This window comes from Hippopotamus amphibius, chromosome X (genome assembly GCF_030028045.1).
Source record: "Hippopotamus amphibius kiboko isolate mHipAmp2 chromosome X, mHipAmp2.hap2, whole genome shotgun sequence".
NCBI classification, from domain to species: domain Eukaryota; kingdom Metazoa; phylum Chordata; class Mammalia; order Artiodactyla; family Hippopotamidae; genus Hippopotamus; species Hippopotamus amphibius.
Window position 1 is genome coordinate 16,974,618 of NC_080203.1, and position 26,695 is coordinate 17,001,312.

The 26,695-nt window shown below is 40.0% G+C and overlaps 1 protein-coding gene across 3 annotated transcripts in view; it reads left to right on the forward strand.

Moving 5' to 3' along the window:
- The window catches only part of ARHGEF6 (Rac/Cdc42 guanine nucleotide exchange factor 6), a 108,405-nt gene that overhangs the window by 34,427 nt on the left and 47,283 nt on the right, over window positions 1-26,695 (forward strand). For all 3 annotated transcript variants that reach the window (XM_057718565.1, XM_057718566.1, XM_057718567.1), the window contains 2 exons: window positions 10,283-10,353; window positions 23,999-24,093. In XM_057718565.1, the coding sequence (XP_057574548.1) occupies window positions 10,283-10,353; window positions 23,999-24,093 (166 nt within the window). The remainder of the gene's footprint in view (window positions 1-10,282; window positions 10,354-23,998; window positions 24,094-26,695) is intronic.

Here is a 26,695-nt window from a genome sequence, read left to right on the forward strand (position 1 = left end):
AGGTGGGGCATTTCCTGTATGGAATAAGTGTTTACTAACAGATTTATAATTATATATGTATGTGTAGATGTCTTAGTATTTTTTAATTTGGTTGGCCAAAACATTTGTTTGGGTTTTTCTCTAAGACGTTACAAAAAACCTGAATGAACTTTTTGGCCAACACAATATTACTGAGAATCGAGAAGTTTCTGTTGAGCCCTGAAGTATTTTCACAGGCTTTGTCTGAAATTTCCTCGGTTTTGACGATTTTCACAGCCGATTTTTACCCCTTGCTGCATCTTTCAATTGGTGTAATCTCGTTGTTAGCATCTCTAAATAATTTTACGGATTCACTCTAACTGTTCCCTGATTTATTGCCTTCATCTGCAGAACTAAAATGAACAGTGCTTGCTTCCTAGCCTGGGGGTCCCAAGCATTGTTTGAGGGGACGCGGGGAGCAGACAGCACGCATTTCTTAGTGTCCCTCACTGAGATGCCTTGTAGCGTATAGTCTGGCCCCTCCCATGTGGACCGACTGCCCTTCCCTTCGAGTTTTGCCTATACTTCCTTTGGTTTACAACTCAGTTAAGGAGTCGCTTGATAAGCTCTGACTCTGGTTTGAGTACCTAGGGAACCTAACTGTTAGAAGCATCTTATCCAACTGTCAAGGATAGGTCTGGCTAGCTGGGGCCAGGAAGCCTGCTCATCAGGGAAGGCCTCAGATTGGAAGAATATGGACCATCTCTTACCTAGTTTACTGCAGTAGCTTCCTAACTGGCATCCCTGCTCCTGTCCTTGTCACCCCTATAATCTAATTTAAACTCAGTAGACCAAGAGAGATCCTTTCAAAATGTAACTTGAGTAATATAATGGCTCCCCATCTCAAAAAGAGTAAAGGTCAAGGTCATTCCCAATAGCCTACAAGGCCCTCCAAGATTTAGCCTCTGGTGGCCCCTCTGACCTCCTTTCTGACCTCTCTCTCCCTCACTTATCCCACTTCAGCCACACTGGCCTCCTGGATGCTTGTTGCAGACAGGCTCCTGCCTCACTTGCTGTCCCTCTGCCCTTACCTACTTCGGATCTTTGCTCACTTGTCAGCTTCACAGTAGTCCCTTTCCCAGTCACCCAGGAGAAAATTGAACCCTATTCCCACTGCCCCTATCCCCCTCCCCCTTTGTAGGTTTGTGTTTACCATTTCTCTCTCTCTAACATAGGGTACATTTACTTATTTCCCTTACCGCCTGTATCCTGCCATTAGAATGTAAGTGCCACAAGGGCAGAGATGTTTTTTCTGTGTTGGTTCATCTCAGTAAATATAAAATGAATGAATGTTGTGGGGCAGGTCATTTAGTTCTGTTCAGCTTGTTCGTTGAGCATCTCCTGGGTACCTGGTGGGGAGGGGGCTAAAATAATATGTCCTCATGGACCCTGCCCCCAAGGAGCTTACAGTCTAGTAGTCAAGATAGGTGTGTACACAACCAACTGTGACAGCATAGGACAGAGTCACACAGACAAAGCTCTACGTACGAAGCTGTTGGAGGCATAAAAAAACAATTCAATTAACAATACCCTAAGAGGAAAAAAGCACTTGAATTGGGTCTTGAATGATGAAAAGAGGCTTATGATGGGCAGAAGGTTAGAAAGAGTCACTAAATTAAAGCCAGGAAGTAGGGAAGCATGGAGTGGGTGGTAGGAAGATTTAGGCTGAGGGTCTGGTGAGTGACGAGAAGGGGTGGGGCCTTGAGCTGCAGGTACGTTAAGAAGGGTGTCAGTGACAGGCTGTAAGCAGGGAATTGCGTGTGGTTTAGAGAGATGTTTCTACTGGTGGTGTTGGGACTGGATGGCAGGGAAGTGGTGGGGATATCCAATGAGGATGTGGGGAAACCAGTTAAGACTACCGCTGGGGTCCCAGCGATCCAGATAGTGGCACGGGCAACTTTGGCGACAGTGGAGAGGAAGAGAAAGTGGATGGATGCAGTAAATATTATGAAAATATGATCAGGAAAACTTGCTGATGATTAGGTATGAGGAAAAGGGAAGAGGTGAGCATAACGCCAAGTCTAGGGGTCCAACTTGATGATGAGCTCCTTAAGGGCATGCGGTGTCATCCACCTAGCCAGCCAGCAAAGGTTTACTTGCCAGGACTAGGATATCAGTCTCTGACCTGGGCACCAGTGAGGCACTGAAACCTAAGGCATGCCTCTTGCCCTCATGGTGTTCACAGTCTAGTGAGGGGAAGATCTCATTAGCATATCGAATACATTCCAAGTAGGGAATACGCTGGAGAGTGGTAAGCAGAAAAGGGGTACCTAACTCATCCTGACAAGTAGCTCAAAGGGAACTTAGTCATCTTTATATATCTTTCTGTCTCCATAGTGCCTAATGCAGTGCTTTAGAAATAGGCAATGTTTGATACATGCTGAACTCCATTAGTAGAGAAGATAGGAGGAGGTTGTGTGTGTGTGTGTGTGTGTGTGTGCGCGCGCGCACGCGCGCACACACACTGGGGTGGTGATTGGTACTGAAGATGATGAGCTGTTTTGGACATGCTGAGTGGAGGCGCCAGCGAGTCATCATTCTGAAGATTTCTAGCAGCTTGGCAGTATGGATTTGGAGCACAGGAGAGAGAGAAACACTGCGTATGAAACTGACAACGGACAGTAAAAAGTGGCAGATGATGAAGTAGTGGACAGAGAGAACCCTGGCTGGAGAGGTCGGGAGAGCCTGCCTGCAGGAGATCGGGCTTGAGCTGAAGTGTCCAAGACACAGAGACTGTGTGGATAGCCCAGAAGAGAGAGGAGGACAATCTAAGTCGTAGTGATTGGTTGGGGAGAACGAAAACCATGAAGGAGCTGTGGTAGGATCGAGCAGAGCAAGTTCAGGGGACCGTGGAAAAGATTAGCTTGGTGTCATGCAAAGGTCTCGTTGGCAAAGTAGGTGTCAGGTCTTTGCTGACTTGAATTCTTTCCCACCCCAAGTCTTGCTGCCTCCACGAAACAGTAAGCAGCCCCAAACCTACCTATGATGCTGCTGAAGGACAGACAACATAAATTCAATGATGCGCTGTTTTATGCTCAGCCTAGAAAATACTTGTCACCTTTGGAATTTCTTTCCACGAAGTCCATATTGATGTGTAAGTTTAGGAAAAAAAAATTATTTTTAAAGAGTTTTTAAAAAATGATTTCTAGGTTAAATGCCTAGTTCAAAGAAATGAAACCTTCAATTTAGAGTTTTAAACCCCTCTGCCATACAACTTCTGGGTTCTTTATGAAGCTGAATCAGGCGTGGAACTAAGTAAACAAACATCTGTGATGTCCATCTGCTTACTATTTGGGCAGATGTGTAATACTGAGTTCACTCGAATAGTCAGGAATTCTGACATATTCATTCATGGTAGCCTGGGGTACCATTCAGGCGGATACTACAGGTTTTTTAGTATTGTCTTAGAAACTAAATGAAGCAGCGTCAGCCCCAGACAACCCTCACCCTGCAGATGGCTGTGCTGTGGAGAGCTGTGCGGAGTTTTCTTCCCTTGACAAGAGCAGTTCATACTCTGGTAAGTTTGCTCTTGGGGAGTGACCTTTTAAGTTTTAGATTCCACTGTAACTTTTGTCTACAGATAATTATTGCCGAAGCCCTGGGGACAGCTTCTCCCTGTCTTCAGGAGGAGATTGATTTCTGAGGACCTACAGAACCACCAATCTAATACTGTAGAAGGTTAAGAAATAGAATTTCTGAGTATATTGTTTTACACACACACACATCTTTCAACATGAGCTTAAAAGTGAAGATAGAGTAGGTTTTTGTGACTGTGATGATAAAAGCCTCTCACCACAGATGATGGAACCCGGACCCTGGTGACATTAGGAAGCCCTTGTTACCGGTCCTGCTGGCCACCTTTCAATTTCTTGTTACATGAGAAGAAGAAACCCTATTTTGAGCAAAAATAATTTTTTCAAGGATCTTCATGAAAAACATATGTATGAATAACTTAGTCATTATATAAACTACAGAAGATACATTAAGGGCCCTTGCTCCTTTATTTTATTTGAGTCAGATACATTATAAATAAGAAAATTAGCCATTTATCCAGTTTTCAGTTCTTTTCTTCAGAATCTGTGGTAACATGTAAATTAACTTGTTTATACATCAAAATCATGTCTGCCACTACATCAGTGACATAGTAAATGATATCTTTTTTTTTTTTTTGGTCTTTGTTACCAAGAAAGGCTAAGGGTTTTGTCAGGACTTTGCATTAAAATTTTCCTGGCAGAATGTCCATGCCAAGAAAATATTGAGGCAAGTAAGACTGGAGCAGATATTTTAAGTAAGTTCTGTTTTCCGCAACTGATTCAATTAAGGGATCATTAAATCCTTCTAAAACTTCTTCTTCTTCTTTGCAGGTAAATATAGATGTTAAATGAGGGGATTAGGTAGATGGCTAATTAAATTTGTATTAAGGCAGATTAAGAAATGACTCTTCCTACTTGTTATAATCCAAAATTAGGATTGGGCTTTATATATAGACTTCCTGTTTTAATCCTCTGGGTGTATCACATAGATACTTCATGTCCAGAGAAAACTAGTTATCACTAGATTTCTTTTTGACCTGTCACCACGAACAGGCATAGGAATCTGTACCTCAGCAAGGGAGGGGAATGAATCGAGAGTTAATGGGAAAAGGATCTTTCCATCAGAATTAGGAGGGTTTCTTTCTCTTTTTTTTTTTTTTTGACATTTGTATTTTTATTGAAGTAAAGTTGATGTATAAGTTATAGGTGTACAATATAGTGATCCACAATTTTTAAAGGTTATATTCCATTTATAGCTATAAAATATTTGCTGTATTCCTCATGTTGTACAGTATATCTTTGTAGCTTATTTTATACCTAATAGTTTGTACCTTTCAATCCTCTACCCCTATCTTCCCCTCCACCCCCTCTCCCCACTGGTAACCACTAGTTTGTTCTCTATATCTGTGAGTCTCCTTTTTTTGTCATTTTCACTAGTTTGTTTTATTTTTTTAGATTCCACATATAAGTCGTATCATACAGTATTTGTCTTTTTCTGTCTGACTTATTTCACTTAGCATAATACCCTAGGAAGGTTTCTTATGGCTAAACGTGTGTGACACTGTTGTTATTTGAGTTACACTAAGTAACCCATTTGAATTCTTCACTACAGTGACTGATTTTTTTTTTCAGTGATTGAGTTGAATTGACCAGTTTTTTAATGGCCTTAGAAACACCACCTAAAAGATTTATGTTTTCATGTTAGTTCTGGGTAGGTCATATCAGGGAGGAAGAAATTTTCTTCTACCCTTCTAGGTTCTTCTGGCTGGTCTAAGAATGAAGTTGATATGAGACAGATTAACAGGAGAAAAATCACAAAAAAATTAAATAATAAGTATACATGGGAGAGACCCAGGAGAGCTGAATAAGTCGCCAAAATGGTGAAACTCTCACCTTAAATACCATCTTCAGCTAAAGATAAAAGAGGATGCTGGGGGGTAGTGGTTTGGGACTTCAAAGGGGAGGAAGGCAATTGACCTAGAGATGGAAAAGCAAATGTTTGATAAATAAATGTTTGCTGGGCCCTGCAGAGACCATGGAACACAGGGTGGACTCTGATCTCTAAGAGTTGCCCCCACGACATCCAGCCCACGTTCTTTGCAGATGTCTTTGCTGGTAGCTCTGTTCCGGGAACGGGCCCTCTACCTAAATTCTGTAGGTAGCTAAGGGGGAGGGGAAAAGAAAGACTTCCTGAGTCGTTAGAGCCTTGATTTTTTCCAGCTCAAAATAATCCACATGCCAAAGAGATATTTTGGGATGGCAGATTTTGCTCCTATCCCATCACTTTGAACCACTGAACTTGTCTCCTGTGAGCCTCCACATAGTTATTCCTTCTCTTCATGTTGCTAAGGGTGGGTTTCAGTAGGACTGCACGTGGCGGTTATAGGCAGTGGTGGGCTGAGGGTGGAGGGCAAAGGAGAACCAAGAGGCAAGAAACTGTCACTGAAACCTAGTGCTGGTGTTTTTCTCTTTGCACCACCCCTCGAATTTTTTCATGGGGCCAGTTGTTTGCAAGGACTACGTTTTTAAAGACTTTCCAAGGTTGTCCTTCCAAATCTGTCTTCCTTCTTCTCTTGGTGTTGATTCCCCATCCTACACCAAGACTGCAGGGACAGCCAGACCTTCCAACACTACGCTGAGCGAGAGTGGTGAGAGCAGGCATCCTTGCCTTGTTCCTGATCTTAGGGGGAGAGCATTCAGCCTTAGGTCTTTCACTCCTAGGTGAAATGCTAGCTGTTGGGTTTTTGTAGATGCTCTTTATTGAGTTGGAGAAGTTCCTCTTTATTCCTATTTTTTCTGAAAGTTTTTTTTTCTTGAATGGGTGTTGAATTTTCTCCTGTGCTTTTTATGCATCGATGGATATTATCATGTGATTTTTCTTTTTAGGCTATTAATACCATGGGTTTCATCGATTGATTTTTGAACATTTAACCAACCTTGCATCCATGGGATGAATTCCATGATATACAATTCTTTTAAATTATCGCCGAATTCTATTTGCTAGTACTTTGTTAATGTTTTTTGCATCGAAATTCATCAGGGATATGAGTCTGCATGTTTTTTTTTTTGTACTGTCTTTGTCTGGTTTTGGTGTCAGTGTAATAGTGACTTTATAAAATGAATTGGAAAGTGATCCTCTCTTTTTAAAAATTAATTAATTTATCGGCTGCATTGGCTCTTCATTGCTGCACACAGGCTTTCTCTAGTTGTGGCAAGCGGGGGCTACTCTTCGTTGTTGCACGGGCTTCTCAGTGCAGTGGCTTCTCTTGTTGCAGAGCATGGGCTCTAGGCACGTGGGCTTCAGTACTTGCAGCACATGGGCTCAGTAGTCGCGGCCTGCAGGCTCTAGAGTGCAGGATCAGTAGTTGTGGCTCATGGACTTAGTTGCTCCATAGCATGTGAGATCTTCCTGGACCAGGGATCGAAACTGTGTCCCCTGCATTGGCAGGCGGATTCTTAACCACTGTGCCACTAGGGAAGTCCCCCCTCTTTTATTTTCTGTAAGAGATTGAGAAGAATTGCTATGACTTCTTCCTTAACATTTGGTAGAACTCTCCATTGAAACCATATGGGCCTGGAGATTTCTTTTTCCAGAGTTTTAAATTTATAAATTCAATGTCCAGAATAGTTATGTCTATTCAAATGGTGTATTTAATATTGGGTGAACTGTGGTAGTTTTGGTTTTCTGAGGAATTGCTCCATTTCATACCTAATTATCAAATTTATGTGTTTTGAGTTGTTCATAGTATTTCTTTATTATCTCTTTGGTATCTCCAGAGTCTGTAATGATATCCCCTATTTCACTCCTCATATCAGTAATTTGTGTCTTCTCTCTTTTTCTCTGTCAGTCTTGCTAGAGGTTTGACAATTTTATTTTATTAAAAAAAGCTTTCACTGTAATTTTTTTATTGAAGTGTAATTTACAATATTGTGTTAGTTTCAGGTGTACAGAGAAGTGATTTGATTATACGCATATATGTATATATCTATATTCCTTTTTTTTTGATTCTTTTCCATTATAGATTATTACAATGTATTGAATATAGTCCCCTGTGCTACACAGTAAATCCTTGTTGTTAACAATTTTATTGCTCTTATCAAAGCACCAGCTCTTTTTGCATCTTGTTCAGCCAGCCAGGAATCTCCATGGCAGCCACTATTTTCTTTCAATTCATGTTTCTCTGTTCTACTTTACATAGTTAACATTTTTTTTCAGTTACAATGACCAATTCCTGTGGCCTTTGCTTTCCTCTTCTACGTTTTGGCTCTTCATTTCTGTTTACCCTTCCTTTTGGCCTTGCTTTCAAAAGGTGGTCACATCTTGCTGGTTTCTCTAGAACGTTTCATTTTTATCAAGACTGGTTTACATCACAATTGCACAAAACAACTGAAGTCTAAGTAGCATTAAGGTACGTTGTAGAAAGCTTGCCTAATAAAAAACTAGAAGAATGTGGTAACTGTTGATTGTGAATATGCAAAACCATAGTGTACTGAGGGGACACCAGGTTTGGCAATACAATGCTTGGGTTCAAGTCCTGACTCTGCCATTTGCAATCTCAAGTAATAGGCTGGGGGGCTCTGCAGTGCTCAGATTTACCCAGTAAAGTCTTGTGAAGCCACCATGTGGATCCAGGCAGATCTTGAAGTAGCATGAAGCTTTCCAAACCTGGTTATGCCCCATTTAAAAAAAAATTTACTTATTTATTTGGCCTCACTGAGTCTTACTTGCAGCATGCAGGATCATTTAGTTGCAGCATGTGGGATCTAGTTCCCTGACCAGGCATCGAACCCGGGCCCCCTGAATTGGGATGTCAGAGTCTTAACCACTGGACCACCAGGGAAGTCCTTATGTCCCATCTTTTGGGCATAGAGGAGTGCCAGAATTGGCCCTCATTGCTGCCTTTTTTACTTTATTTCCACTTTACCCAGACTAGCCCATCTGGACAGTTCACTGTCACAGGAACAGTCCTGCCTTGATCATTGCCATTTCTACAGCTGTGCTTCCGGAACCTTCCCTGACTAAAAAACTCTCTACTATCTTCTCGGCTATTTGAATTCTAGCTCCCCTCCAGAGACACATCAAGTACCCTCTGCCCAGTAAGGTGTTCTCTGAGCATCCCGGATCAAACTCATGGCCCCTCTAAACTCTGGGGGGACCCACTGCTCATGCCATTAACCGAGCCCTTCAGTAGCTTCATCTCTGGATGTCCTGATGGTTAGGAGCACGAGTTCTTGTCAAGACACACCTGGGCTTCAGTCTTGGCTCTGCCCGTAGGCAGGTGACTGCACCTTCCTGCACCTTCGTGACCTCCTCTGCAAAATGAGATCATCTTTGCCTCACAGGGTAGTTGTAAAGATCAAATAAAATGTCTTAAAAGCAGCTAAGTGCCAAATAAACATAAGGGATATTTTAAATATAATAACAATTAGAAATCAAGGTTCAATGGGAATATGTTCATGAAATAATGTTGTAATAGGAGGATTACAAAGCTGTAGGTGAAGTAAGAAAGATCTATGTGTGTTTGTATGTGTGTGTTCACAACACATGTGTAAAAAGAATGGGAAGACGTACTTCAAAATGTTAGCTCTGGGTGATGGGTTAATTGTTGGTTTTTCTTTTCTTTCCTGTATTTTGCATTTTTTAGGGTAGGAATGTAATAGATATAAAACTTGAAAATATTGTTTTTAAAAAGAAAAAAAATCAAGGCATGATGATAATATTTGGTTATTTTTCACCAAACTTCAGAAAGAGTTTAAAGCAGCATACAATATAGCAAGATAAAAGTGGAATATAAAACAAAATGAGGCAAAGGAGAAAATGAGGGTAGGGAAGATAGTCTGTAGTGACACTATTAAACATTTATGATTGCTGGCTTGTGTTTTTATTAAGTAGTTTCTTTATTAAAGAAAAAGTGTCCTAGGATGTCTCTTAGTCACGAGTTTAATAGGTAAGACAAACTTTGTAAAAGAAAAGCAGCATTTTATTTTATTTTATTATTTAAAAAAATATTTATTTATTTATTTATTTATTTGGTGCACCAGGTCTTAGTTGCAGCAGGCAGCCCTCTTAGTTGCGGCCTGCTGGCTCCTTAGTTGTGGCACGTGTGCTCCTTAACTGTGGCATGTGAACTCCTAGTTGCAGCATGCATGTGGGATCTAGTTTCCTGACCAGGGATCAAACCCAGGCCCTCTGCATTGGGGGTGCAGAGTCTTAACCACTGCACCACCAGGGAAGTCCCAAGAAAGGCAGCATTTTATGGCACAATGTAATGATATTAAAATGATACATAAAAGAAGAATTTTCTGCTAGTTTTCAGTGTAATTGAAGATTCTGATTATTTTGTTTTTGGCACAATAGACAGCCCCAAGAAAAGATGGCCACTATTATTTATATTATATTATTTTTGTATGGTAAGTTGCAAGTTACAAATATACATATTTGGTTAGCATTGGCTTTGCTTATCTGTTTTGAGTAAGTTGAATGGAGAAGCAGACTGGAGTGAAGAAACAGCCCCAAATGGAACTGAAATTCTTGCCTTGACTCTGCCATTAAGAAGCTCTGGCTTGAACATCTGTAGTTTAGTAAGATTATAGTTTCACTTGCTTAGGAATGTACATTTCCATTGAGCCTTCCACTTGACAGTATTTAAAGTATGTTAGTTGACCTATATTATAAAATGTTCATCTTAGACTTGTATCATATTAACATAATTTACATGTCTTTTTCACAGAGAGACCTCTCTCTCCCAAGGCTGTCAAAGGATTCGAAACTACTCCACTTACCAAGAATTATTATACTGTGGTGAGTGTTCAGGTGATGAACAAAGATTTTCTTGACTGTCTATATGGAGAACCACTGATGTCTTGAGGTGACACCAATGGAAGACTGGAGAAAGTTGCATTGTAAGGGTCTAATGTCAGCTGCATTACAATGGAGCTCTTCTACTTGTAGGCTTGTTACAGATGTCTAGAAGTTTTACAGCCACCTTACTGAGAAATTCAAGGGTAGCACAAAGATTCAGAGCAAGGCCTGCTAAACTGCAGCAAAAGAGAAATTGGCTAATATGCAGACATTATGGGGAAATTCAGCAGTTAGATCTAGCCTTACCAGTTAGGAGGTGAATTCACAAGTTCCTCTAATGCAATACATCTTAAGTGATTGCATACTGTGATTCTATATTAGAATCAATCAACCCATTATGATGTCCTCTGAAATATTATCAGCTTTGTTCTTGAGCCCAAAGGGAAGACTGCCCTTTGACACAGAGGGAGGAATGAACTGGCTCTGGCTTGAATACAGATATGTCAAAATGTATTAGCTATAAATAAGATACGTGCAATACTCAAAATAAGTTCCCGTTTGAAAATGAAATCGTATCCTTTTCCTTAATCTACTCTCTGCTTTCCTCCATGTCTCCTTTGCAGACTTGGCCCAGTCACTAATGAAAAGGTCAAGTCATCATAACCTCTAGGTCTCCCTGTCTGGTAGCCTTGTCATCTTCCCCATCACTGCTGAAATACAGTTTCACTTTTCACCCAGTGTTCTGTGTGCGTTTGTACTGTGTGCTCCTTTCATCGTGTCCATGGATAAACAGTTTTTATTTTTGTCTTTTAATTTTATTTTATTTTTGACCATGCCATGCGGCTTGCGGGATCTTAATTCCCTGACCAGGGATCTAACCCGTGCCCCCTGCAGTGGAAGTACGGAGTCCTAATCACTGGACTGCCAGGGAAGTCCCTAAACAGTTTTCAAATCTGTCTATACATTTGGTTTCAAAAAATGGAATTTCATTCTTCAGTGAATTTGCACCACAATGATAACATGAACAGTAGTTGGTATGAAAAATCAAGTAGGAGCTTCATAGATAACATGGATAATAATCATAGGGGATAATTTTCTCACTATTTTTCCTCTTACATTTCCAGGGTTAAAACATGTTACCCGACAGAGCTAGGCTCCCTTCTCCCTTCATCCCTGACCACTTTTTTTTCTGACCACTTTTTTTTCAAACTGGCAATGTTTTGATGCATTTTTCCCCTACACATATATAGCTATATGTCATTACACAGTTGCAATCATACTATATATACAATTTGTGTCCTGAGTTGTCACTTAATGTTATATCATTTTCAATTATTTATTTACCTTCTATTTCCTTTTTTTCTTCCAGTTTGATATATAATTGACATGCAGCACTGTGTAAGTTTAAGGTGCACAGTATGATTTGACTTACATACATCATGAAATGATGACCCCAATAAGTCACTGAATATCCATCATCTCATATAGTTACAAAATTAAAAAAATAGAAAAAAATATGCTTTCTTTGCGATGAGGACTACTTAGGATTTACTCTCTTAACAACTGTCATAAAGAACATACAGCAGTGTCAGTTGTATTTGTCATGTTGTACATTACATCCCTAGTACTTATATATCTTACAACTGCAAGTTTGTACCTTTTGACCACCTTCATGTTATTCCCCTGTGCCTCTGGTCCTGACCACCTTTAGCTTCCAGGGGACCCCCAATGATTTAATTTTCAATGGAAGGGCGCAGTCAAATGGTGGATGAAAGTGTTACCATAGCTGCTTCTTCCTGCGGATCTGAAGCACACCATCGCTCTGCTTTCAATCTCTCTCTGCCTCTGCTGAGTCTACCAACTTAAAATGTTGGGATTATCCAAGGCTGACTAACCACTGTGATTCTTATGGGCATTAATGTAAAGCCTATATATACTATGTACCAACTCTGGATGTACCACAGTTTTTATCACCCACCTCCTGTTGGAATTCACGTACATTATTTCCAGTTCCTTGCTATTATAAACAATTCTGCAGTGAACATCCTATATGTGTAACTTTGACAAAGTATATAAAGATCTGTGAGGTGGATTCCTGGAAGTTAAATTGTTGAGCCTATATATTATATATATATATATAAATTTTGATAGATTTTGCCTCAAACCAAACTTAATAAAATAGAAGGTCTTGGGGAGCCCAGGATGGCCTGGGAAGGAACTGTAGAGCTGTGGTGTGAATGTTGCTGAATTACTGAAACCAGTTAATATGCTGTTGTAACTAGATGTACATGTAAAGGGATTTGGGTTGATTGTTGTAGTTTTTTTTTCTAATTCACATTTTTGAGTATTTAGGCAAGTTTTTAGCAGCAGCTAATTCAAAATATGTTCTGAGTGTTCTGATTGCCCTCCCAATCTGTGTTGAATACGTTAGACAACCCCCCAAAATTCTAGCTCACCCACAGTATTTGGAGACCTGGAAAATCAAGTTCACCCACATGTAAGGTGTCCCCAATCTGATCTTTTTTTTTTTGTAAAAATGTAACAAATTTTATTTCCCATCTGATCTTATATTAACTCTTATCCCCTCTGAGTCATTAATTATAGAGATTTTCTGTTGCTAGTACCGTAAAAGCACTAGTGACTGATTTTTACTTAATCTTTTTTTAAAAAACGGGAAGAATTTCTTCTGATTACATAACATTATCTAAATAATGATTTAAAAAAATCAGTGCAGGAAAAGAATAAAGAAGAAAATAAGTATCACCTGTAATCCCACCACTCAGAGATGATCACTGTTAACACCTTAGTGAATCTCATGCCAATCTTTCTTTGAGGTAGACATGTGCTTGTGTGTGTGTGCGCGCACGCGCTCACCCACGTGCATATTTACACACATATAGCCTATAACATATATATGTATATGTATATATGTATGTATATATATATATATATATATATATATATATATATGTATTTAAACAGGAACTATATATTCTTCATTATTTCTCCTTCATGGAGTTTTTTCTATCCTCACACCCTGACGTTAATGTCTCTGACCAGACTTGTTCTTATGCTCTTGCCTTCAGTGAGTCCTTGCTAGTCCAAATGCTTCCTTTATTTTGGTCTTGTGTATTAGCCATGGTGCTCCAGAGAGACAGAACCAATAGGATACATATAAAGAGATTTACTGTAAGGAATTTGCTCACCGGATTATGGAGGCTGAGAAGTCCCACTGTCTGCCATCTGTAAGCTGAAGACCCAGGACAGATGGCGGTGTAGTTCAGTCTAAGTCCAAAGGCTGAGAACCAGGAGAGCTGATGGTGTACATTCCAGTCCCTGGGCAGGAGAAGACTGATGTCCCTGCTCAAGAAGTCAGGCAGAGGGAGCAGATGCTCCCTCCCTCCACCTTTTTGTTCTGTATGGGCCCTCAACAGATTGGATGATGCCTACACATATTGGGGAGGGCAGTGTGCTTTACTCAGGCTACAGATTCAAAGGCTCATCTCATCTGGAAACACCCTCACAGACATGCCCAGAAATATTATTTAATCCAGACACCTCGTGACCCAGCCAAGTTGTCACATAGAATTAACTGGCGCATCCTGTAAACTTGGGCAGGATAGAGGCCTCTTGGAATTTGCAAGTTTGCAGACAGTCTCTCTCCTTTATCAAGTTTCCAAGGGATTGTCTGCTGATTTCAGCCCCATTTAGGCCTCAGTGGGCTTCTGGTGGCACATCAGTTTTGAAATGTTTAGAGGTTCTCCTGTGTCATCACAATGGCGTGGGGTACCCAACTCAGACCTGTTATCTGCCTTGAGGCATTTGTTTTAAAGCTCAAAAAACCTTGGATTAAAAGGAAGTCATTAACAAAATACAAAATATTTAGCACTGAATGATAATGTAAACACTACATGTCAAAAGTAGCTTCCTTCCTTCCTACCTTCCTACCTTCATGTTTAATGCATCTACCTGAGGCTTGGCCTCTCCTGGCCTGTTGTTTTGAATGAGAGTTTAGCATCCTTTAGGGACATCACAGCCTAGAGGCTTTTGCTGCTCCTGACCTTGGTTCCTTCATTGTCCTCAAAATTCACTGCCATTTGTTAAACTTCTCTAACCATTGAAAAAAAGCATATTATTTTCTATGAATTATTTTTCTAATAATCTTCTGCTCATTGGCTCTCTTTGCCTGTTGTAAGTTGATGTTATGTGCCAAGAGGGATTAAAAAATAAATAATAAGAACAACAGCAACAGAAAATGGTAACTATATGAGGTGATGGATGTGTTAATTAGCTTGATTGTGGTGATCATTTAACAATGTATATGTATATATCAAAAAGTCAAGTTGTATACCTTCAATACATACAATTTTTATTTGCCAATTAGACCTCAATAAAACTGAAAAAAAGAAAAGAAAAGAAAGAAGAATCTATGTAGCTTAGTTGTCAGGCTTAATTTGCATGCAGTGCTTAGGTCTTGGCACCCATGGTCTCACTGGGAAGACAGGACAGACATAATGGTGTAAGCCACATGGCAGGCAGTGATGTCAAGTTATAAAGTGTCCTGAAGTGAGTTGCTCCAAAAGTGGTTGGGGGATCTTTTGCATTCAAAAGCCCCCGGGGAGATTAAAACTGCAGATATCTGGGCCCCACATCTGGCTAGTTACATCAGAATCTCTGGCCACAGGTCCCAGGAAACAGCATTTTTAACACCCCCTCAAGTCCCCTTCTCGCCATCCCCTCCCAGATGATTCTGATACTCATGAAACTAAAATGTGAGAACCAACAAAGGGAAAGGTTGAATGGGAGAGAGGATTGGCAGCGTGTCAGGACTTAAATAAGGAGAGAAGAGCTGGAAGGGGATTCAGACAGGGGAACCCTGTGAACACATTAATCTAGGCAAGAATGGATGCCTGAAATCCATCCCTGAAGGTCACAGAGTGGACCTCACGCTCTTCAGTGCCCATCAAAATGCCTCTCGGAGGGTGAAATTCCTTATTTATTGCAACTAGTGCAGCCCAATGTAAGAATGCGGTCCTTTGTGCTGCCACAAATAGGCCAGACTCACAATAATCCGAATACAGGCACACCTCAAAGATATTGCCAGTTCAATTCCAGACCATCACAATAAAGCAAGTCACACGAATTTTTTGGTTTCCCAGTGCATATAAAAGCTGTGTTTAAAAAAATAGTTATGTTTACACTTTACTGTAGTCTATTAAGTGTGCAGTGGCATTGTCTTAAAAAACAATGTACACAGCTTATTTTTAAAAATTATATTGCTAAAAAATGCGCATCATCATCTGAGCCTTCAGTGAGTTGTAATCTTTTTGCAAGGGTCACATCAAAGGTCACTGGTCAAAAAAAAAAAAAAAAAAGGTCACTGGTCATATAACATGTAATAATAATGAAAAAGTTTGGACTATTGGGAGAATTACCAAAAGTGACACAGAGACACGAAGTGAGCAAATGCTGTTGGAAAAATGGTGCCAATAGATTTGCTTGATGCAGGGTTGCCACAAACCTTCCATTTGTGAAAAAAGTACATCTGTGAGGTGCAATAAAGCACAGCACAATAACACAAGGTCTATCTGTACTAAACTCTGGGAATGAGCATCTCTCTGTAGAGTGAGAGATGACATTTCCCTACATCCAAATAGGAAAATATAATCAGTAAGGGCCAGTATTATTTATTTTTTCTAACTTTCTTCTACTTTATTGTAATGCATGGCAGATGTCTAAGCAGTCTGTCTTACAGAACCTACGTGCAGTAGGAAAGGTGAGAAGAAGTCTGAGACCCGTTCAATCACACCAGAATCCCAGGAAGCCTCCTGTAGTCCTTGCTGTTGCCACCCATCTTCTGTTTACCCCCATTTTCTCTCTCTCATCTATTTACCCATTTGCTCCCCCTGAATTTTCTCTATCTTTCTAGTGCTTATCTACCCTTCTAAGAAAAACCTTTATTTTTTAGAGCAGTTCTAGGTTCACAGCAAAATTGATCCAAAGGTTAGAGATGTCCTGTATACCCCTGCCCACAGACATGCATAGGCTTCCCCACGATCAGCATCTCCCACCAGAGTGGGACATTTGTGACAACTGATGAACCTACATTGACACATCATTAGCACCAAAGTTCAGAGTTTACATTACCATTCATCCTTGGTGTTGGACATTCTGTGGGTTTGGACAAATGTATAATGACACGTATCCACCATTATAGTGCTGTTCAGAGTAATTTCACTGCTCTAAAAAACCTCTGTGCACCCTCCCTTTTTTTAAACCACCAGCCTAAACTACCTTGCACATTTATCCATTATTCCTTCTCCATATCCCCTATTCTTTTTTCCCTACCCCTTTCCTATCTTACTCATCCATCCATATCTTCCATCTGAGGTCGGGGAGGTGACAAGAGTTTTCAGAGTCCATCTCTGTTTTGCAGAGTCTGTTGATAACACGGCAGAGTGCTGCTTGTTTTGTGAAAACCGAGGACCTGGAGGAATGGAATTGATCACTACGCTTGAATGTAAACAGGCGGCTCTTCTGCTATCTAAGTCAAACATGACATAAATACAGTAATATGTTGCCTTTTCCCATCTCATAGGAGTTTACCAACATGAACTCATTTTGGCAGGCATCATAATTATCTCAGAATTCCTATAATCTGATGGTTTTGCTTAGATTTAAGGTTTCCTGGGGTCATTATAGTCTTCCTTTATCATGGGACGTATCTCTGTTTCTAGCCTTTGTTTAGGTATTTTAGCCTCTTAAAAGAATTTATTCAGACTTATATGACACGTTCTCTTATGGAAAACAGAGTTATAAAAATGAACTCACTCTAAAGCCTTTCCAGGAAATGGAGGAAATATATTTTACTGGAAAATCAATAGCTCAGGATGGAGGTACAAAAGGCCTCCACCTCTTTTTTCCTATGGCTTCTCACCATCTGTTTTATTCTGAATTTAGTCAAAGGTTAATTGAGCAAAAGGATACTCTGCTGTCCTCGTGAAGACGGAGTCAGGGTGGCAAAGGCAGTGTCTGGACACAGTCTATTTTAGTATTTGAGTAGATTTCATCTTGATCAGATTGTACTGCTCTGAAGTTGGTTGGCCTGCCAAACTCCTTGCCTTCTGACTCACCACTGAGGCCTTCTGTTTGGGAACACATAGGCTTCTCTGTCTGCTTCCCTTTTTATCCTTTTACAGTAGATGCCCTGTGGCCTGAAAAATAAAGAACCAGTCTCCGAAGTTCATCAGTTGGTCTTTTGAGATTGAGGAAAGCAATAAAGTCCAAGTGAATTTGGGAAAGAATCCCAGGCATCCACCCTGATGAGCATTTCTACTAATCAAACCACAGCAAGGGCAATGCTGTTTAGTACATCATCATTCAAACAAATTTTGCATTATTTAATGAAGGATTCAATAATCACCTTTGTCAATTTAGCTTGTAAAGTCAGCATTCAGCCACCCTCAAGACTTGCAGCAATATGAGTTTAGTGTGTGTTTCCATTCAGCTCTCCAGAACTCACTCAAAGGCAGCAAGGAGTGTCCGCCTTCCTACCTTTGTCTGTCCTATGCAAGTGGTTCCAGCACAGATGGAACCCTTAGAAAGTGTGCTGCTTCGCCTAGCAAAGAATCCCATTGGAGCAGGACAGGTGGCACCTTTCTTGCAAAGTCTTAGTACTTTCTCTCTCTCTCTCTTTTTAAAATAATGAATCCTAACTAAGAGTTAGGATGTTATCTTTTTTTTTGTCTTTATTGAATTTGTTACAGTATTGCTTTTGTTTTTTATGTTTTGGTTTTTTGGCCGTGGGATCTCAGCTCCCTGACCAGGGATTGAACCCACACCCCCTGCATTGGAAGGTGAAGTCTTAACCACTGGACCACCAGGGAAGTCCCTCTTAGTGCTTTCTCTTAAAGGAACTCCATGTGATAGCATTTTAAAGGAAGTTAAAATAATAAAACTGTTTCAGTGGGGGAAAGGGAGGTTGAATTATAGCAACCGTGGAATTAAAGCAATGATGTTTAATTTTCTTAAAAATCGCATTTTATGATGTAAATGATATCCGTGAATTTTCTAATTTAAAAATTCCCTCAGGCAATGATTGTGTTTTGTTTCGTTTTCTTTTTTGCTTTGTTTTTCTATTTTTTCAACAGACATTATAATTTGGGTAGTGTGACAGTTACAGACAACAGTGCTTGAAAGCAAGGTTGAGGATGTGAGATGGTGCGTTACCAGACATGGTCTCTTTAGAAAAATGTAAACAAAGGAGATGATGAGATGACTTCACTGTCTCCTGAATATAAGTGGGAAGCCAGGCCACCATCCTCTTTTCCCTCCAATACAAATATTATAGACAAACAAATAAATATTGCTAAAACGGTAATCTGCATAATGAGTTTTACCTCTTAATAAAATGTGGTACTGTTGAATTCTAGTGCAGCTCTCTCCATTTGTAAGAATAAAAAAATGAATCCTACTGCTGGGCAGAGCTATAACGATGGATAAATTTGAGTCTGGAAGGACACTGTACTGGATAAGGACTTGGAGTCAGAGAAAAAACAGAAAAGTTTCCATTAACAGATGAGAAATTTGTGCTTTGACTTTAAAATAACAGCTGTAATGAGACATAATTCACATACCACAAAAGTCACCACTTGAAGGCGTACAATTCACTGATTTTTAGTAAATTAACAGAGTTGTGTGACGATCACCACCATCTTATTTTACATTTTCATCACCCCAGTAAGAAACCCTGTACCCACTAGTAGTCACTCCCTCGAGCCCTTGACAACCACTAATCTACTTTCTGTTTCTATGCATTTTCCATTTTCTGGATGTTTCGTATAAATTGAATCATACAATATTTGTTCTTTTGTGTGTAGCTTCTTTCTTAGCATAGTATTTTCAAGATTCATCCACGTTGTAGAATGTATCAGTACTTCGTTGCTTTTTTTTTTTTTTTAAAGGAAAGTATTCTTTTTTTTTTTAAAGATATATTTATTTGGCTGCCTCTTAGTTGCAGCACACGGAATCTTCGTTGTGGCATGGGGCTTGTAGTTGCAGAATGCGGGCTCTCTAGTTGTGGCGTGTGGGCTATAGAGCACGCAAGCTTAGTTGCTCCGCAGCACGTGGGATCTTAGTTCCCTGACCAGGGATCGAACCCACGTCCTCTGCATTGGAAGGTGGATTCTTAACCACTGGACCATCAGGGAAGTCCCTTCATTGCTTTTTATGACTGAATAAATCTTCCATAGTATGGATATATACCAGGTTTTGTTTCTTCATCCATCAGTTGATGGACCTTTGGGTTATTTCTGCTTTTTGGTTATTATTTATAATGCTGATGTGAAAATTGATGTGAAGATTTTTGCATGGACATATTTTTTCATTTTTCTAGGAGTGGAATTACTGGGTCACATGATAACTCTATGTCTAACTTTTTGAGAAACTGCCAAACTTTTTCACAGCAGCTACAATTTTTGACTTTCCCACCAGTAATGTATGAGGGTTCCAGTTTCTCCACATCCTCACCAACACTTGTTCTTTTCTATTTTTTCTTTTTATTATAGCCACCCTAATGAGTGTGAAGTAGTGTTGTGGTTTTGATTAACATTTCCCTAATGGTTAACTATGTTGAGTATCTTTTTATGTGCTTATTGGCCATTTGTCTATCTTATTTGGAGAAATGTCTTTAAATCCTTTGCCAACTTTTAATTGATCCCACCTTGCAGGATCTTTAGTTGTGGCGTGTGGGCTTCTTTAGTTGCAGCACGTGAACTCTTAGTTGTGGCATGTGGTATCTAGTTCCTTGACCAGGAATCGAACCAGGGCCCCCTGCATTGGGAGCGTGGAGTTGTAACCACTGGACCACTGGGGAAGTCCCTCTCCACGCTTTAAAAAACAAACAAAAACCCCACTTTTTGCAAAGCAAGTCTGCTGGCAAGAAAATTCCTTCAATTTTTGTTTGTCCGAGAAAGTCTATTTTTTCTTGACTTTGAAGGAAAATTTCACAAGATACAGAATTCCAGGTTGGTGGGTTTTTTTTCCCCCAACACTTTAAATATTTTACTCCACTCTCTCGTATCATTTCTGAGAAGTCAGGTATAATTCTTACTTTAGCTTCTCTATAGGTAAGGTGTTTTTATCTTCTGGCTTTTTTCAAGATTTTTTTCTTTATCTGATTTTTCTGGAGTTTGAATATGATGTGCTTAGGTGGCATTTTGCAGGGGTGGGGAGCATTTATCCTGCTGGGTTTTCTCTGAGCTTCCTGGATCTGTGCTTGGTGTCTGACATTAATTTGGGGAAATTCTTAGTCATTGTTGTTTCAAATATTTCTTCTGTATCTTTCTCTCTTTATTTTCCTTCCAGTATTCTCAGCACACATAGGCTGTACCTTCAGATGGTGTCCCACAGTTCTTAGATATTTTGTTTCATTTTTCAGTTTTTTTGGTTTGCTTTTCAGTTTTGAAAGTTTCTATTGGCACATCCTCAAGCTCAGAGATTCTTTCCTTAGTGGTCCAGTCTACTAACAAGCCCATCAAAGGCATTCTTCATTTCTATTAGAGTGGTTATAATCTCTAGCATTTCATTTTTATTCCTTCTCAGTATTTATTCCTGCTTACAATACCCATCTGTTCTTGTATGTCGTCTAGTTTTTCCATTGGAGCCCTTAACATATTAATCATTGTTATATTAAAATCCTGGTCTGATAATTCCAGTATTCCTACCATATCTGATTCTGGTTCTAATATTTGTTCTATCTTTTCAAGCTGTGTTTTTTGCCTTTTCATATGCCTTGTAATTTTTTGTTGGAAGCCAGATGTAATGTACTAGGTAAGAGGAACTGCAGTAAATAGGCCTTTAGTAATATGGTGGTAAGGTATGGGGGCAAGGGAAGTGTTCTCAAGTCCTATGATTAGGTCTCAGTCTTATGGTGAGCTTATGTCCCTAGATTGTGAACTTCACCAGTGTTTCTCAGTTTTTTTCCCCTCCCTTAGGTAGGACAGGAAGGCTAGAGGGAGCTGGAGTAGATTATTTCTCTTCCTCTAGGTATATTAGGCTCTGATAAAACGCCAGTAGGTTAGGGTATGGTAAAATAGTTTCTCTCTTGAGGGCAGACCTTGTTATGAAGAACAGAATGCTCTGGTAAATTTCAAAATGGTTACTTTTCCCTTCCCTCTTCCTAAGCAGAAGGGGGATTTTCCTCCTGTCTTCATTGTGATAACCTGGTAGAGCTACTGGAGGTAAAACTCACAAAAGTGTGAGTGTGCTTCTCTGTGACTTGGACTCCCCTAGAGTTTTTAACTCTCAGACTTGTCTGCACTGAGCCCCCAGCAATTCATCTATTACAGTTCAGGTTTTCCTACCCTGCTACCACTTCCCATGGAGGCTTCTGCTCATGTGTTTCTGGTCCAGCAAGTTTTGATTCTCTATCTGCCTGTCTCTCCAATTTTAAGTGTATCATTTTTGCCTGTGACCTCAATTCCCTGACAGAGGTAAGTAAAGTTTTTTCCTAGTTGTTCAGCTATTTATTTGTTTTTAGGATGGAGTAATGACTTCCAAATGCCTTAAATGCTGGACTGGAAACCAGAAGTCCTCTTTCTTCTTATCGATATAGGCATTTACAGCTGTTTACAGTCTCCAAGAACTGCTTTAGCTACATCCCATGCTGTGTTTTCTTTTTTATTCATCTCAAGATAGTTTCTAATTTCCTTTGTTGTGCTTTGACTTTCTATAGGGGAGTAACATTTCTATTCCATCACTGGATTAATTTCACAGAGCTTTGGTACCTCCAGGCCCCTAAATTTACACTTACACCTTTAGAGGGTAGGCATTCCTCCCTGAGGAATAGAGAAACTGAAAGTAGGCATGAGTGGCTGGGAGGAGGGGCTAAAACTTAAGCCCTAGCTTTTGAAGCCACCCTGTGGCCTATGTCCTTGTCAACTAGGGGTATTATTGCCCTTCAGGTGACATTTGGTTATGTCTGGACACACTTTTGTTTGTCATACTGGGGTAGTGGGTAGCATGCAACTGACATCTGGTGGGTAGATCACAGGGCATCCCCTCACAACAAAGAGTTATCTGCTCTGAAATGTCAATAGTGCTGCCATTGAGAAATCTTTTTTATGATTTTTTAAGCTTTTTATTGGAATATATGCTTTACACCGTTTTGCCAGTTTTTGCTGTACAACAAAATGAATCAGCTGTATCTATACATATATCCCCATATCCCCATACCCCTTCCCTCCTGCGACTCCCTCCCATCCTCCCTATCCCACCCCTCTAGGTCATCACCCATCATCGAGTTGATCTCCCTGTGTAATGCAGCAGCTTCCCACTAGCTATCTATTTTACATTTGGTAGTATGTATATGTCAATGCTACCCCTTAAATTGGGAGGACTGTTTCCCAACTCACCCGGCACCTACCTATGCATTGTCTCACTTACCTCTTCACAATGGTCCCTGAGGTAGGTGAAATGTCACAATCTGAGATGAGGCAAGTGAAGCCTTAAAACTGAACCAACCTATCTGTCAGTAGCGGAACCTGGACGACCACCCTCCAGTCCAGTTTTTTCCCAAAAAACCCACAGCTACCTGGACCTCCAGTCGCTTTATCCACTCTACCTGTCAAAAGCAGATCATCATGCACTGTCTTGTGAGTATACGTCTGGCATATTGGTAGGCTAAGGGGCTTCTCCTGGCTAAGAATGCTTCACGTGGTCTTGTGAATCCCTGTTTAATGTCTCCCTCTGCAGGTAGAGTAGAAACTCCCTGAGGGCAGGCATGGCCTTTGGCACCCAGTAGGCACTCAGTAAATTTGTGTTGAATAGATTAGGAGATATGAGAGAAAATATAGCAAAATGTTAGCTTGGTGATCTCTAGAAGCTTGGAATGAAGTTTGTAGCTGCCTCCAGTAGAAGCTGGGAAATGGGGCATGACTCTAGGGCTGGCGGGGGAAGAGAAATTGTGGACCTGTACATTGGTTTTTTTGCCAATAGGATTTTCATTTGGCTATCATTAATAGTACTGGTAAGCATCATTTTCCTTGCTAAATTCCTCACATTTCAGCTTCTTTTTCCCTTTGAAATGTTCATACTAGCACTTTTCCCCCTTATTTCAAAAACCAGTTTTAACCCTGCTTAAAAATTCAGTGTCCTCAGATTTTGTCACCTCAAGGTTTTCTCAAAAGCATAATTAAAAAAATATTTTTTGGTGTTTGACATCACTTACGGTGAAATTATCCTGACATTGAACCTCTGTGTCTTGAGGTAGCTGGTCTCAATTCGCTCATCCATAAAATGGGAATGATGAGGCTTTGTTAGCTGAGACCTTTGAGGATAAAATGATTTAAAGCATGTGAAAGCATTCTGAGCAGTACTGTGTAAATGGCAAGGCCCCTCCAATTATGGGTAATTCTGAAAAAATGTGTTTGTGTGAGTTATGTAATATAACCAGTTGTCATACAATTATTAGAGTAGTTTGCTAGGATGGAACAAAGTGCATTCATATTTTTACTCCTTACTTACCGTGCTACCCTGAGCAAAGAGGCCTTTTTTTTTTCTGATAATTTGGTTAAAAGATCTAAAAATCTGTTTTACCTTGGACTTTTCAGACAATTACAATGCCTTGACCTTTGTTTCTCCATAGGTGTTACAGAATATCTTGGACACTGAAAAAGATTATGCTAAAGAACTTCAGTCTCTCCTTGTTACTTACTTAAGACCTCTGCAGTCCAATAACAAGTAAGATTTATATTTTAAACCCCTTGCTAAGCAAAACTAGATAATGTCAGCATATGGAGTCATTACTCTTATGTCACTGAATAATTGATTTTGCCCTTTAGAAGAATTTCCACAGATCACAGGTTGCCAAGAACATGGTCAAGGCAACAGAAATGATGCAAAATGTTGCTTTTGAAGAGCTTGGCTTTCTTTCTCTTCTGTCTGTGGAGGGAATGAACCTATCAGCCTTTCTGTCTGTTGCCATTTTTATCTTGTACATTTTAGGAGTGATACATCTGGTTTTACCTTCCAGAAAAAGAACTTGCTGGTGTTTTTATGCAGAAAGCAGACACTGGAAATTCTTGTGCTCGCTCTGACCTTTGCTTGCCAGGGCAAAAACTCTTTCCCATGCTCGGAGAGTGGAAAGAGCGTGGCATTTTGTGAATGTTCGTGAGAGCAATTCAAGCCAGTATTTCACCCAGGCAAAAGTGAATGAGAAAGAAAAGTTCAAATGTTTTTCAAAAATAAAATATCCTAGTCTTAGAAATCTGAAGGCCTGAATTGGAAATGTACTTTTCACAAAAGAAAAATATTGACCATTCATTTTTTGGTGCTTGTAGGCCCAGCAAATGTAGCAAATAATGGCTAACTGCATTTACGTGTGTTTTTATTTTAATGGATTAAACTTTACCGTGGATTATGATCTATAAGTCAAATGGAAAATTTAGCAGTTGATACATGGAGTGGAGGACAGAAGCCTTTTCTTTTACCTCAGTTTAAGAGTTTATTTTTGCCCAACAATTGCCTAAACTGTTGGCTTCAGGCTTAAATAAGTTTAATGTCTTTCACTATTTTCTCCCTTTTTCTAAATCATGTCTGCTCAGGCATAACATCCTGTTAAATTTCCCACTCGGTTATTTTCATGGCACTATGGGAATCTTACTGCAGTATGAAAGGATTTTGTATTCCTGTGTTTTGTCAGAGTTTAAATGATCAGCAACAAAGTGGCTTTTGTTATTATTATGTAAAACATGAAGTACTCTGTGAATCATAGTTCTTAGAGCTGAATGGAACCTCAGTGAATCATTGGGTCTAGTGCCCTGGAAGAAATGACTATCCTCATTGACTAAATAAGAAAACTGAAGTCCAGAGAGGCTCACTGCCCTGCCCATCACACGGTCAGTCAGTGGCCAGACTCAACCCACTCTGTCTCCTGCCACCGGGTAAAATGTGGTTCCGTGTTCTAGAGGTAACAGGCAGAGGAGGAGAGGGAAACTGAAGTGGTAACCCTGGCAGCGGAGATGGTAAGATTTCAAATGAAGGAGTGACTGATTAGCAATCAAGAAAGAGTGAAGGGAAAGGAGAGGAAAAGAGCCAGGGCAGAGGAGGTGAGAGACCCGAGTCAGACCCACACTGTTCCCAAGGAAATTCGAACCGCAGTTCTAGTCAGTTTCCATCGATTCTGCCTTGCAGACCCCAAAGTGATTTGAACAAAGCCGACTGTTTATTGTTTGATCCTGAAGGGTCCAGATAAGCCCTCAATCAGGTTCTTGCTGCTGTGGGGGAACAGCAGCCAGGGAAGCTGGCTGAATGGTTTCGCTTTTGACACCCATGAGAGAGGGGTTTTCCAGCTTGTGGTTCAGGAGGGCATCAGAGCAGAGGAACTGGGTGCTTTTTATACTCTAGGAGTTACTGGTAACGTCTGTTTGGGTCCTCCTTTTCTTTGTCAGCAAAAATTACTCTCCTGGAAACCCTCCCCTTGTATTATTATATTAAGGAGAAAGAACATGTGGCAGACATGGGCCCTTTAAGTAAATCTTCAGAAAAGTTTTCTCTCAGAAAGTGGTTAGGAGCATGGACTCTGGAGCTACAATGTTTGGGTTCAGTTTCTGGCTTCATCAGTCACTGGCTTCATGACTTTGGCTGATTTGCTTAAAAACCTCTCGGTGCCTGGGTTTCCTTATGTGCAAAACAGAGACAGCAATAGTACCTACCTCATAAAGTTGTAAGGTTAAGATGAGTTGTTATTTATAAAATGCTTATCTCAGTGTTAAGCGCTGTGTTAGTGTTGGCTTTTGTTTTCATCACCTATTAATTTGGTAAGGGGAGAAAGGATGAGAAAATTCTTAGTACAGACTCACGGTATAAAATTGTTCAGTTTCTGTTTGTTTGACTCCATTCCATTCCAGAAGCAAACAAACACAGCAGTACTATTTTCTTTCCTCCTATTTCCTCTCAAGATTTCCTTTAGTTAATTTGTGAACATTTTCATTTCAGACAAGCTGGGTTTTGTTCTTTTTCCCTGTGCCTTATATGGCATATGTAATATCTTTCAATTACTTTCCCAGCTCCTCTAGAGGAGAGTATTCAAAAGTTTTTACACTTATTCCCAGCTATGATGTATTCCATTCATTTAGATGCTTAGATTTGTTTTTATTGAGATATACTTGACATAAGATTATATTAGTTTCAGGTGTACAGTGTAATGCTTCAATATTTGTATATATTTTGAAATGATCACTACAGTAAATCTAGTTCACATTTGTCATCACACACAGTTACAAAATTCTTTTTCTTGTGATGAGAACTTTTAAGATCTACTCCCTTAGCAACTTTCCAGTAT